Source organism: Ovis canadensis, chromosome 8 (assembly GCF_042477335.2).
Source record: "Ovis canadensis isolate MfBH-ARS-UI-01 breed Bighorn chromosome 8, ARS-UI_OviCan_v2, whole genome shotgun sequence".
NCBI lineage: Eukaryota > Metazoa > Chordata > Mammalia > Artiodactyla > Bovidae > Ovis > Ovis canadensis.
The window spans coordinates 40,522,285-40,536,598 of record NC_091252.1 but is presented as its reverse complement, the minus strand read 5'-3'; the positions used below and the strand labels follow the sequence as shown (position 1 = coordinate 40,536,598).

At 41.7% G+C, this 14,314-nt stretch overlaps 1 protein-coding gene across 2 annotated transcripts in view; it reads left to right on the top strand.

Moving 5' to 3' along the window:
- SOBP (sine oculis binding protein homolog) overlaps positions 1 to 14,314 on the top strand; it is a 167,604-nt gene that overhangs the window by 90,621 nt on the left and 62,669 nt on the right. The window contains exon 5 of one of the 2 annotated variants that reach the window (XM_069598231.1): positions 7,642 to 7,737. The exons of the other annotated variant lie outside the window; for it this stretch is intronic. Within the exon in view, the coding sequence (XP_069454332.1) occupies positions 7,642 to 7,737 (96 nt within the window). The remainder of the gene's footprint in view (positions 1 to 7,641; positions 7,738 to 14,314) is intronic. 2 annotated transcript variants of the gene reach the window in all.

The following is a 14,314-nucleotide window of genomic DNA, read 5'->3' as shown; positions in this document are numbered from 1 at the left end:
GGAAAATAGATTTTAAAAATGAAAAGCAGAAACAGGGATTTCAGAACCACTCAGCAACTGCTCTGATAATTCCAGACACAGCTGAAAAGCGTGCTGGATGGAGGATGATATATTTTCGTCCACGTGGTAGCTGTATTTCAGGCTGATGTGGAATCCGTTGCCGTAACTGTCATGCAATCCATTAGGCCCCTGAGTGAGGGCAGCCATTAATCAGGCAGGAGATCAGCCCCACAGCCTCACACGCTTGCGGCTCTGAGTGGCTCTGACCTACCATCGTTTAAGGCGATGCTCATGGAGGCCATAAACATGATTCGATTCCCATTATCTTCGTGTTGCATGTTTGTTACCGTTATTCTTTGAAGACTCCAAATTGGATATTAAAAATTTATGATATATATAAAGATTTGTATGGAGTGAAAAAATAGCTGCAGCAAATAAGTCCATCTCATTCATCAGAGATGTGTGAGCTGTCAGAGGAGCCTGAAGCAGGATGGAGAGAGCCCCCTGCTTGCCAGCTGAGGAGGATGGAGACTTAGGAGGAACTTTGCTGCGGAAAACAGCTTCTCCCTTGGCCCACACGCTAAGTGGGGATTTAAATACATTTTGTTAAAAGAACAAAGTAAAATGGGTGTCACCGCAGGATCCCATAGTCAGTCTTCAGTGACAAGCTAATGAAAGGGAAGGCAAGGGATACAGATGCAAAGATTAGGAGCAGTGTTGAGTTGAGCAAGTGCCTGGTTCCACACACCCACGTTTCTGGGTGCCTGGGATATTGCGGAGCAGGGAGCTTGAGGCCAGCTAGGAGTCCCCAGTCTAGGAGAAAGTTCTCTGCCCGGCTGCATGCATACGCAATCCTGTCCACGACCTATCTACCATCTGATATTCAGTGACTTGAATATGTGCTTACATAGATGTAGGCAGTTCAGAGTGAAGAAAATGCACTTCCGGGCCTTACCTTAAGGAAGGGCAAGGATTAATGAATCCATTCAACATATATGTGGAGAAGGAAATGGCAACCCACTCCAGTATTCTTGCCTGGAGAATCCCATGAACAGAGGAGCCTAGCGGGCTACACCAGTCCATGGGGTTGCAAAGAGTAGGACATGATTGAGCAACTATCACTCACTCACTCAACATATATGTATAGGCTTGTTGTACAAGGTGCTCGCTGAGCATGGGGCCTTCGTACATAATGCACAGCTTCTGCCTTCCGGCAGTTTACATTCTGTTTGGGAAGATAAGACAGGAGTCCTGAGCAGGGTGAGTTACACCAAGGTGTCCCAGATGGACTTGGGGCACTATAACTAGGTGAGATGGAAAAATCGAGCAAGGCACCAGGTTGGTTAATCCAGGAACAGAATTTAGGGGATGAGAGTTTTGTAGGCAAAGACCAGAGGTAGACTGATTTTTCTTAGGCGAAAGTCCATCTGGGTGGGAGGTAGAGGAAAGAAACATGTGGGGAAAAGGGATTATTGGCTAAAGTCCAAATTGAGTACTGGATCTGCAAGCTAAGACCCTGATGTCTAACCACATGTGAGGGATATGTGTTGGGCAGAAGTGCATGGAATAGTGAGAGGTCAAAGTGTGAGGCAGATGTGATCAAAGAGCTCCAGCAGAGGCTGAGACTCAACATGGCAAGTACTTCTGGGTTCGGGGGCAGAACACTTCCTCTGGGGACTGCAGTGCAAGGCAGAATGTCCAGTTGTTAGGGTTAAAGGATAGGAACTCATTCGTTCATTCTCCATTTATGTGGCCTTTATAATACGACAGGAACTAGACGAGGCTCTTGCAGCTTGCAGCTGAGTAGACCGCAGTTTCTGCACTCGAGGGCCACACAAATCTGTGGGAAGGGCAAACGCATAGATGGTCATAGTACGGTGCAATGGATGGAGTGGATATAGAGAGGACAGAGAGGTCAGACCAGGAGGAACAGGTCTCAGATCGGTTCCTAAAGGAGCTGCACTCTGAATGAAGGCTTACAGGATGCTTGCAGATTTTCCAGGAGAAGTGGGGAGGAGAGATGGAGTCTGGTTTTACCCTGGGAAAATGAGGTAAGGGTCAGGAGTCTAGGTGAAGGGACTGGACTTTCAGTCATGAGGAACTGGGCGGTAACTGCGGAGGCCTCCCTATGCTGTTCCAGCCCAGGGCCAGCACTGGCTGCACTTCCCTGAGAGGTGAAGACACTGGGCTGATGCTTACATCAAGTTCACAAGGATGTTCACAGCACACTGAAAGGCCGTGTGGCAGCTGCCATCCATTCTTTGCTGAGCTTCCTCAAGACAGCGTGTGTAGACATTTAACAAAGGAAGGACAGACCAGAAATGACATATCAGAAAATGAAATTCCAAGGGTGTTTGAAAGTTGTCACCCCATGAGAAATTCCATTTCTCTTGCTAAACTGATAGAGTTAATTTATCTTGAATTTTGAAAAGATATTCTATGGCTTCTGGTTCTAAAAATTAGTTATAAAAATATAATTTTTTTTTGCTCTACAACTCTTCATCACTAAACTTATTCCCACAACTTTGAGATGCACTATTTTTGATGTTCCCAAGTCTAGTCACCACACCACACGTGTGAGCTGACATGTGCTACATCTGCTGAAAAGTTGCAAAGCAAAGTCTGGAAGCTCTGCAGCACTCTCCCAAGCTCTCATTCTAGGCAGAACCTTTTCTTGTTTTCAAAAGAAATTCTGAAATCACAATGAAACGAAAGTGTAAAACCCCATTCATCACAAGGAGGTATTAAGTCTGAAGCCTAGTTTTCTTTCCACTTAAATGGCAACAGTATTAACCTTTTCATAGAGTCAGAGACATCTCACTTTTCTGGGTAGGTAGTGGAGTTGTTCTTAGAACGTTCCACATTTTCCAAAGGAGTCCTCCACAGAAGAAAAAATGCTAGCCTTGCCTGGAACTGCACATGACACCAAGGCTCTAGACCAAAGGAAGAAGTGGATTCTTTGAAAGAGGACTTAAGTTTGCTATATGTAAGAATCAATATTTAAAAAGTAAATTAGTAATGAGTCACAGAGAAAGAGAGGTGACTAAAATGTTGTTTAAGCCAGAGGTGTTTGAGATAGAGAGGCCGTTAGTCTAAGTTTCTCATCCATGCATGCTAAGTTCCTTAAGTCCCGACTTTTTGCAACCCTGTGGACCATAGCCCACCAACTCTTCTGTCCATGGGCTTCTCTAGGCAAGAATACTCGAGTGGGTTGCCATTTCCTTCTCCAGGGGATCTTTGCAACCCAGGGATCAAAACCATGTCTCTTATGTCTCCTGTATCTGCAGGTGGGTTCTTTACCACTAGCATCACCTGAGAAACCCTTCTCGCATAATCTATTATTTATTCAAATATTAGGCATGGCATGAAAATAGATGCATGACTGGCAGCAAGATGGGGAAATCCCTTTGCAGTTTAGTTGAACTTCTTAATTTCTATTTAATGGCAAGAAGTGAAGTTTTCTGAGAGTAATAGATCAAAAATATACCCTTGGTCTTACAATCACATTTGTAGTACAATGTGATAAACAGCTTCCCATTTGCTTTTCCCCATAGTTGGCATAAATATCTAGCATATTAGTCAGAATAAAGCTGTTGAGAATGAGACACATGGAGAGACTTAGTTCATCATGACGTGTCTACATTACTTCTGTGTGAACTGGTCACTTTAAAATGAACTCAGACACCAACATGGGTCTTGTGGCCGCAGTAGTTACTAAGAGCCCGTGGCAGTGGTCTGCCTTGAGACAGACAAATAGACGGGGCACTGTCTGTAGAGAACTCAAGAACAATAATAAGACCAACTGAAAGTCAATCTGCTTTGTGTTATTACCATTAGCAGTGATTTTGAGAAACTCCAGTGTTTGCACACCCTCCCTGCAGGGGTCAGGGGTTCCCTCTGTCCACCCACCTTGATATGCCATTGTCTGCCACCCAAAATGGGGCTGACGCAGAAGAAGGCACTGGCTTCGATATATAAGAGGTTATAAAACATGCTGAAGTGAATCTGCATGTAGGGTAAGGAAATTCTAGTGGGTTTTAGCTAATGTTACCATAGTTGATATGGAATGATAATAAAGCTCGTTTCTACAGAGCCCTTACCAGGCTCCAGTCAGTGACTGGGGCCAAAGATCCAATGGTGAGAAGCCCTTAGGAAACTCGCAGTCTAGTGGGGAAGACAGAAGTCACAGCAGCCAGTGTAAGGGTGCGTCTGTGTCGGGCCTGAGAGAGGCAGATGGGAGCTATTTGATTTGGTTAGGGAGGTTCAGGAAGGTCTTTTTGAGGATGAGGTATAGTAGGTCTTCCAAGATTGTCACACTAGAAACTAAAAATAAATGGATTCTTTTTTTTTTTTTGCTTTCAAGCAACTAGCCATGTGGGGCTTCCCTGGTAGCTCAGTTGGTAAAGAACCTGCCAGCAGTGCAGGAGACCCAGGTTTGATTCCTGGGTGGAGACGATCCCCTGGAGAAGGAAATGAATGGCAACCCACTCCAGTATTCTTGCCTGGAACATCCCCATGGACAGAGGAGCCTGGCAGGCTAAATCCATGGAGTAGCATAGAGTCGGACACAAGTTAGTGACAAAACCACCACAACTAGCCATGTAATCTCTTAAATCTTCAGAGTAAGCCCCACTGCCGGGTCCACATCCTGGATCTTCCTAGTGTTGCATAGCTGTTCACTTCAGAGGGCCTGGGGCCTGCCTGTAGACCATGCAAATTCACTCAGGGTCTCCTCTCAGTTCTCCCCTCCAGGCAGACTTATTATATCAGTGCTTCTTGGGCTGCCTGTGCGTTACTGTTACCTGAGAACTTACAACAACAACAAAAACCACCCATGTCAAGGCCCAATTAAATCAGAACCTTGGAAACATGGCGGGGTTGGGGGGTCAGGCACCAATATGTTAAAAACCACTGCAGATGATTCTACTGTGTAGCCAGAGCAGAGAACTACTGCCTTAGATGGATTCAGTTAATTTCACTTAGGCTGGTAAAAATAATTTAAACTTTTACATTTAAAAAAAACTTGAGAATGCAAAGGGGATTACTTCCGTGTGAGGTGTGTGAGTGCTTGTGTGCACACTCATGAGGGTGATGGTGTCTCCCGGTATGTCGTGTGCTTTCCGTCTCCGGTGTGTGGTGGAAACACAGTGAATGGCTGGGGGATGGAATTTCTTAGACTCAAGAATCAGGTTGACTGTCAGAGGCAGACCATTCCAAGCTCCATGAAGTGTGATGCAGAGGCAAATACATGGCTTAATAAAGAAGCAAATTTCTGCCTTTCTCTCTCCACTCCTAAACATTCCAACCCTCCTTTTCCTTTCTTTTCCCCTGATGTTTTATTTAACCTCATAATTTATGAGGCTTTATATAAAATCTGTGGCTCCTTTGACGAAGCACATTCAAATCTTAATGGGTTTTTTTTTTGTCCTTTAAAAACAAAAAAAGCATTGTGAGCACCTTACATGTAAGTGGAATGAATGTATTTTTGCTACTAATGTTGAAAATATCCCTAGGCATCTGGTGTGTATGAATGTGTATACATAGTACATGCATAATAAACATATTCTACCTTATGAATATTTATACACAAAATACATATATATTGAATATAGATATAGATATGTAAATAGTAGCCCTTGCAAACTATATGCAATGTATGTTTCCAAGCATTTGCATCATAGTGCATCAGGAATATAATAAACCTACCATCAAGTTTAGCATATTTTGAGGTGGCATTTTTCTACAGAGTTGTGCTTAGGTCTAGTTACTATCTTTGTATGGGTTTTTTTAAATCACTGAAATGTTTAAGCAGTAACTGAAAGTAAGGTGCTGGGTGTAGCAGGGTAAGAAAGATGAAATAGATGTGGTCTCTGCCTTCAAGAAACCTGTACCTCTACCGAGTGCCTTAAAATTCACTTAAGAAGAGTCTGACATGCTATCCATTGGCATCTTATTGCTTTTTATACTGCTGCCTTTTATGTATACACTCTGCTTAAGTGGGCCCTATTTAAGGCTCTGGTGGCTTACTCTCTGATGTAGCTGCAAAGTGGGACTGATGCTGGGAGAAGAAATATTATTGGTTCCAGTGCCTTGATAGCCATTGGGCATGAGCACGCTTACACTTTTCTCTTTGTCACACATAGTCCAATCCTGCAACTACATTTTCATTTTACTCTGATTTGGTGGTGGGTTGGGAGGGAAGGTACAGGTAAAAGGCACAAAATCCCAGAGATGTTTGTAAATCTTAAAAATACTTCTTGTAATCCCAGTATTCCTACCATGACAGTCCACTTGCAAATTCCATCAGTTCCCTCCCTGCGATAAATAGCAGAAGCCTTTATTAAAGACAAGCTGCCCTTTCTAAAACGTACAGAATAGGGATCCCTTTCTAAAATGACAGTCCCTAGTCTAGCTGAGAGCTCTGACAAGTGGTGCTTGTCAGGGGCAGCTTTCACGCCATTAACAGAGAAACAATACTCGGTGCTGCCACCGCTCTGTGCCGACGTATGCTCATTGTTTTCTCCCCCTCAATCCATACATCACAACAGGTAGTTCTCAGCTGTTCCCCCGGTGCCAGACATACATTTTATCTAAAGAGACAGCAGACAGAACTACCTGCTGCTTCCTGTGCGGCTCTCCCTGTGTTTCTCTCCTTTTTCCTACTTCACTTGGGCTTTTTAAAATCAGCTGGCAGGGAGCCAGGAGCTCATCATTTTAATGCAGTGCAAAATGGAATATGCATAATTATATGCGAGCCATATGTGAGGGAGACAGCTCAGCTGTGAATTTCAGAAGGGCCAGGAAAGAGAGAGCAGTTAGGGCTGCGATGAGAGGAGAGCAGAGCGGAGTGCAAGTGTCACCCAAATGGATGGTTTAATGAGTGCGCTGCGGACACGCCTCCTTTCACCTACCGTTTTCTTCTCTCCAACTCCAAACCAGAAACTGATGGAGATTAGAAAGGGAAGACTGTATGCAAGGGGTATTGCTAATGGGTTCTGTTAATGTCTCCATTTAAACTTCAGCTTTCTTAATTAACAGTGTAGATGAAAATAACCAGTAACTTTTAATGCAGCTTCTTAATTAAATCTTTTTTATTTTTACTGCATTTGATTTAAGAATCATTGTTCTTACTAGATCATTGCTCCTTTCAGATCTTATTTAAAAATTGAGGGGAATCAGTTTATCTCTAATAGTATGACAATGCAAAATATAACTATGCAAATTGCTTTTCTTATGGCCTTGCTATTAGAATATTTTAAAAGTGCATTATCTACAGATTGCTTAAGCATGCCAAAAAGTTTAAACACGTATGTATGTCATATAATCCTAAATGTGCAAAAAAAAGTCACTGGAAGTCTGAAGTGGTGGTAATTTTCAGCAAAATTATTTGATTTTGTTTTGTTTCATGTCATTTAAAATATTACACCACAATGAATTTGCATGTTCAAACTGAACTATGTAAAGAAAAATAAATCCCAAATTTTGATATCTAAAAGGCGTACTGCGTATTTAAACAAATTTCTTAATGATGTTGTGATTTCTGGATTCCCGTTTGTTTAATGATCTGAGCTGTTATGCTTTTAGCTTTTTTTTCTTCCATTATTTGTAAGTCCCTAAATAGGCCATTATATTTCCCTTCAGGCTAGAGATGAAGATGGACATGCTGAAAATTTTCCCCAGCAGCACTATGCTAAGGAAACTCCAAGGCTTGCCTTCAAGAATAACTGCGAACTACTTGTAAGAATAACATACTTACAACAAGTCTAGAATGTTACTTTAGCACAGTGAAAACAGTTTTTGAAAGGGTTTGTTCATTATTACATAATTTTTGAAGTATTATAGTTTTTCTGTATAGAGTTCTTAATGCTAATTCTGATATCACTGAATATGAAGTATAAGATCTCAAATTGTTTGCACATCTTTTATATCTGATTATAGAGCTTGGATGGCCCTGTCTTTATTAGTTTGTTCTGTATAGTAGTTGATTAGCAGCCATTTGGAGAATGGCTAGTAAAGTTAAAAATAAAGAGAAAGACAGTTGATATATGTAAGCTTGGAGAGAAAAAAAAAAAAAACAACACAACAATTCCACCCCCTTCCCTCCTCCTACTTCCTAATTGTACACTATTTTAGGCGACAACATGGTAATATTTTGTTCTGCTAGGAAAGATAGCAGAGTTGACACGCAGTACTCCCTTTAGAATTCAAGTATTCCTGCACTCTCTTGCCAAACTCAATCAGGCGCTTTCGTCTCTCCTATGTAGAAGTCAAAGCAGCGACAGGATGCGGGGATGTTTCCAAGTCGTGAGAGAGAGGATCTCAGCTGTGACAGGGACTCTGTTCCAACGCAGGGTTAATTTGCTGTTCATTTTAGCATTTACAGCGAGACAAGATGAAAAGAGAGCAGGAATGCCTATTATATTTCTATTAAATGAATCTGTTGGGACCTAATGTTCTTGATTAGCTTTTGAAAACGAGTGCTCCGCAATGCATTTTCTGTTTACCTAAAGTAAACAGAGAATGAATTGTCATTTATTTAGAGATTCAAACACTGCTTTTGAAAATGAAGCTTTATGAGGGATCTTAGCTATGTTGTCCCTAAATGTTCTTTTCTTTTCAATTGCATTAAAGCAAAACATTTGCTCCAACTAAATGAAAACACTGGAAGAGAAGGAGGATGCTCACTTGTGACATTCTGAGGTAGTCTCAATTCTGTTTAGTTTTTTGGCGGAACACATTAGGAAATCGCACATGTAATAGTCTTTGGACTTAGCTCTGATACCAACTATTCATTAAAAATGAAATGTCCAAAGAGCAGGAGAAGAGAGAAGAATACAGTTCTTACTCATTCTAGCCGCAGTAGCTAGATGTTGACAGGAAGAAACTCCTTCCCCCTCCACAGTCTGCACGGTTACGATAGCATCACTTATTCTGTGTGTCATCCCTTGACCAATCAATCCGCAGGCAAATTCACTGCTTATAAATGCAGTTTTTTCCTGAAATTTTAACTCACCTCGTATTTTATCCTAGGGCTCTTAAACTTCCAGGGTTGCTAGTGTTACCTATTTTGGGGAAACCCTTTTCACTTATTTCCATTTTAATGTTTCACTCTGTAGCTCTGGTTTTCTAGCAGAAGACCATAGGGGCCATTTATTATATGTTTTGGTATTAAAATGCTTTGGGGGATAGCTTACTCCTTTGTAGAGATGCTGTTTATAGTAATATGCCATATTTTACTTTTTTCCTATATACTGGAAAAACGAATGTGCTTGAGTCTGGATTGTGGTCAGTTTATACGGGAGAAAGTAAAACATACATGTGAACATCTTTTCCAGCTATCTTTAGAGAAAATATATATTTAGTCATTGATGTGCTTAAACACAATATTGTGTTGGCAGTAGTTTTGAGAAATCAGTGCAAGCTTTGTCCTTCTAGTAGCTATTAGAAATACTTTATAATTTCTTATGATAAGAGAAAAAAATAGAGTGAAAAAACAAGTGAGCTTATTTCTCCAAGGAGAAATGTAATTTTTTTCACCTGCAAGAGAAGCGATGGTGTTTGGCTGGTTATGAATCTCTGAGAAGTTATGCTTCTCTGTGAAAGAAATTTGTTCGTTCATAAGAGAAGAAGCCCTTGGAGTTTTCTTAGTGTAACTTAGGGCAAATTTAAAAGAGTGGAAAAGAAGATTGCAAGCCCTGCTCCAGAGGGCTTTTCTTAGCTTGAGGGTGAGTCTGCCCTCCTGTGCAGTTCACTATAACAGGAGTGGGTTTAGAAAGTGGGGGAGCTCTTTGAGGGATGATGATGGCTCTCGGGAGAAAGCGTTGAGGGAATGGATTATTCTGGGTTCCCAGGTGGTCAGGGACACACGGCTGGAAGGTTAACCCTCTGGGCCACAGCTGCTGACAGAAAGTGCCCTGGCCAGGGAGACAGGACATAGCCTCTGACTCTGTTACTGACCGTTGGTGGTCTCTGCCCTCCTTCCCATACCCCCAGTCTCTGCTTCCTGGGAGAGGAGGAATATTAAGTAACCTAAACAAAAGCAAAGTAGAAGCAATGCCTAGAATGCACAAGTATATGTAATCAGAAGGCACTGACAAAGCAAGCATTGGCTGAAAGAAGAATTTGCCGCGCAACTGTTGATTTCCTGTAGGTACTGATTGGCCTGTTTAAACCTCAAACTATGATATGTGCCTTCACACTTAACGTGCAGCACAGATGACTAGATGTTTAGCTTGGTGGCCAAGATTCCTAGGTTGGTGACTGTGCAGCAGTTTCCTTGTTGTTTTTTTTTTTTTGTAGTTTTGAAAATGCAAGGCTGTCAAGATGAGTGATATAAGATAAAACTTGCATATTATTTGATATATCATAATTCACTGTGGCCCCATCTACCACTTCATAAATAGATGTGTACATACACACTCCTCAGGGTATTTTGCTGGTCTGTCTAAGCTTATGACCAAAGCAAATAACTTACAATAAAAGACAATGTGGGGAATTAATATCCCTTCCCTGAACAATACAGCAACATGGAGGACTTCCCTTGTGATCCAGTGGTTAAAATTTTGCCTTCAAATGCAAGGGTGCAGGTTCGATCCCTGGTCAGGGAGCTAAGATCCCTTGTGGAGGAAAAACTGAAACATAAAACAGAAGCAGTATTGTAACAGATTCAATAAAGGCTTTAAAAATGGTCCGTAAAAAAAAATCTTTAAAAATCAAAAACAATACAGCAACATGGCTTATGAGAGCCCAGAGGAGGCAGCATTTAGAGCCAGCTTCCGTGACCAGCACTTGTCCCAAATTACAACTCTGTTGCTGATCCCTTTACCGTTATTGTCTCATTCTTTTGGGACTGCAAGTCCTTCTTATTTCCCCTATTAAAATGCTCAAACTGATGGTGGGAGTTGGATTAAGAGCCAGAATGGGAGGAGGGCCTCAATCATACCAGGAGCTTATACCTTCTTGTTAGTCAGTACTTGCTCAGTTCTTGAAAGCCACCTTGGGTAAGACCTAGCAGCATCTTAGGTAAGAACTGAGCCCCAGGTGTTCTTTGGAGCAATTCAGAGAATACAGGGAGCATCAGACCTTATTCAGGAATAAGGTCAAAATATAGTCAAAGATGTGCAGAAACCAGTGTGGTGTAATTTGGTTGGAAAGAAACTAGATTTAGGAAGTCTCAAAGGGGAAGGGGAAAGCAGCCTATCTTCTTTAGTTCCAGCTTATGGATCATTACCTAGACAGGCTGATTCCTTTTGGCTTTTCCTTAGGCTGTTGAGGGTGGCAGTTTTGCAGAGGAAGGGGGAGATGCCCTTAGTTGGGAGTGCATACGTTTGTGCACAGGTATCTGCTCAGTCTCTAAGTCATGTCTGACTCTTGAGACCTTATGGACTGTAACCCCCCAGGCTCCTCTGTCCATGGGATTTTCCAGGCAAGAACACTGGAGGGGGTTGCCATTTCCTCCTCCAGGGGATCTTCCCAACCCAGGGATCAAACCTGCATCTGTTGCATCTCCTGCATTGGCAGGCAGATTGTTTACCACTGAGCCACGTGGGAAGCCCCTTAGTTGGGAGGCTAAATAGAAATAGCATCAGGAAATAATTCTTTCTGGTCATTTACAATGCCTGTGTAGGGAGAAGGTGAAAACTATTTTAGTGTTGTGGCCTTTGTATATAGAGCTGGTGGAGAGGAGAGATGCTGGGCAGTTCTACGGGCTGCTTTGTCCACCTGATTTCCTTGTGGAGGCAGAGAGGTGGATTGTAACAGTTGGATGTTGCCCCTCGGCAGAACTGCTCTGTGTTAATTCAGTGTTCGTGAAGAAGACATTACTGAGCATCTTCTGTGTATAAGGCATTTTGCTAGACAGTGTTTGTAGGGGACAGAAATAGAGAAAGACAGTCCCTTCCCTGAAGGAGCTTAAATTCAGTAGGAAGAACAAGGATAGTCAGTATTGTAGTCATCAGGAACATGGGCTCTCTGGTCTTCCTGGAAGTTAGAGTTTTGTCTGATTAATACCGAATTGCTCTGATGGTATAGTGAAGGATCATGGGCACAAAGGCTTAACATTTATGGTGATACATCTGACATCATATCATATTGGATCACCATTGCGCCTCATGGACCTCTTTGCATTTTTGATCTTTATCTGTAAAATGTGATAATAAAAGGTAATAGCCTCAAAGGGTACTGTCAGGATTGAAAGTGATGACACATTTAACGTGCCTGGTACATAGTAACTTTCAGTACATATTGGCTGCTATGGTCATGCTCCTTCTTTATTTCATGATTATTATTGTTACACAATGAGCTGTGGCCCAAGAGGGCACCAACAAAGTTCTGGAGTACAAAGGAGGAAGAGATTATTTCCACATGTTGTAATTAGAGACTTAACCAAGGATAGTTTTGATATAGGCCTTCCAGGGTTGGATTTTTTTTGTAGTTGGAGCTGGGTTATAAGGGTCATTCCCAGCAGAGGGAAATAACATGTGCAAAGGCAAGGAGGTGGGAAAGTTCAGATCAAGTAACTCACATCTCAGTTGGCAATTAAGTTGACTGAAGTGGAAGGACCTGACGGATACAGAGCTGGCAGGCCAGTCCATTTGCAGAGGTCTAAATAACTGTCTTATATTTGGGTTAAAGGCTCAGTGGGTAAAGACTCTGCCTGCTATGCAGGAGACACAGGAGACAAGAGTTTGATCCCTGGGTCAGGATGATTCCCTGGAGAAGGAAATGACAACCCACTCCAGTATTCTTGCCTGGAGAATGCCATGGACAGAGGAGCCTGGCAAGCTACAGTGCCTAGGGTTGCAAAGAGTCGGACACGACTGAGTGAATAAGCACACACGAATAACTGACACCATCCTATCAAGTCTAGACTTTAGTAGTTTTACTTTTAGGAATCCCTAGTACGTCTGTGGATTAAAAAATTATTATGGAAAATTCCTAACATACAAAAGTAGAGAGTCATAAAATGAATGTCCGTGTACTAACAGTTATCAACTATTTATCTTGCTTCATCTACCCCTTTACCCTCTACCCACTCCACCCTTTTATTCTGCTGAAGTATTGTGAAACATATGTTTTTTTGTTTGGTTTACCTTTTTTTTTTTTTTTTTTGGTAAAGATTAGCATACCACTTATCTGGCTAGAAAGAATCCATTGAGGCTGATTAAATTGGGAATTGGAGCTTTGGGATTAGGAATACATAAAACAAATGACTCTTGGTTATGCAGTGTGCTCTTCCCTCCCTGCTCAGCACAACTCTGTGAGGCTTGGATAGTCAGATGGAGTGTTAAAAACCCTTAAGGTGAAAGACATGGCACAACGCTAGTGATGACTTCATTTTCTTTACTGTTGGACCCCTGGTTTTATTGTTTTATTTATCTTTCTTTTTAAAAAGTGATGTATAGTTGATTTACAATATTGTGTTAGTTTATGTTGTACAGCAAAGTGATTCAGTTATGTATATATACATTCTTTTTTATATTATTTTCCATTATGGTTTATCACAGAATATTGAATATAATTCCCTTTACTACATGGTAGGACCTTGTTGTTTATCCATTCAATATAGAATAGTTTGCATACACCCCTGGTTTTAAATGTATTTATTGAAAAATAAGATCTCTTTAAGCTTGCCTCATGCGAAGAGTTGACTTATTGGAAAAGACCCTGATGCTGGGAGGGATTTGGGGCAGGAGGAAAAGGGGACGACAGAGGATAAGATGGCTGGATGGTATCACTGACTCGATGGACATGAGTTTGAGTGAACTCCGGGAGTTGGTGATGGACAGGGAGGCCTGGCGTGCTGCAATTCATGGGGTCGCAAAGAGTCAGACACGATGGAGTGACTGAACTGAACTGAACTGAAGCTTAAATGGACAAGAAAATAGGACAAAATTTATGATCAAGATTTAAAATTAAATGTAAGAAATATATTTCTACAAGCAAAAAACTTAAGATCTCTTTGCAACCCAGCCCATCTCACCAGTACATGTTGACTTCATCACAGCAGTGGGGGAATTCTGGATTGCTGTCAGATATTAGCTATTGCTAGGACTTTCTAGCTAGATTATGGAATCTCAATGAGAACCTCAAAAAGGATGATAGAAATAGCCACATTTCACTTGAAACTTGATAGGCTTTTCAAAATAGGTATAATTGGCCAAAGACCTCCCTTAATGCTGCTAGTCTAGCAGAAAGCCAGATACATGCCCTGGTTCAACTTGATTTGACACACTGTTTCTTTGATGTTACAGCTGAGCAGCCCAGGCGTTGAGAATTAAAACTCATGGTGACACACTTGGACTCCCATAACATC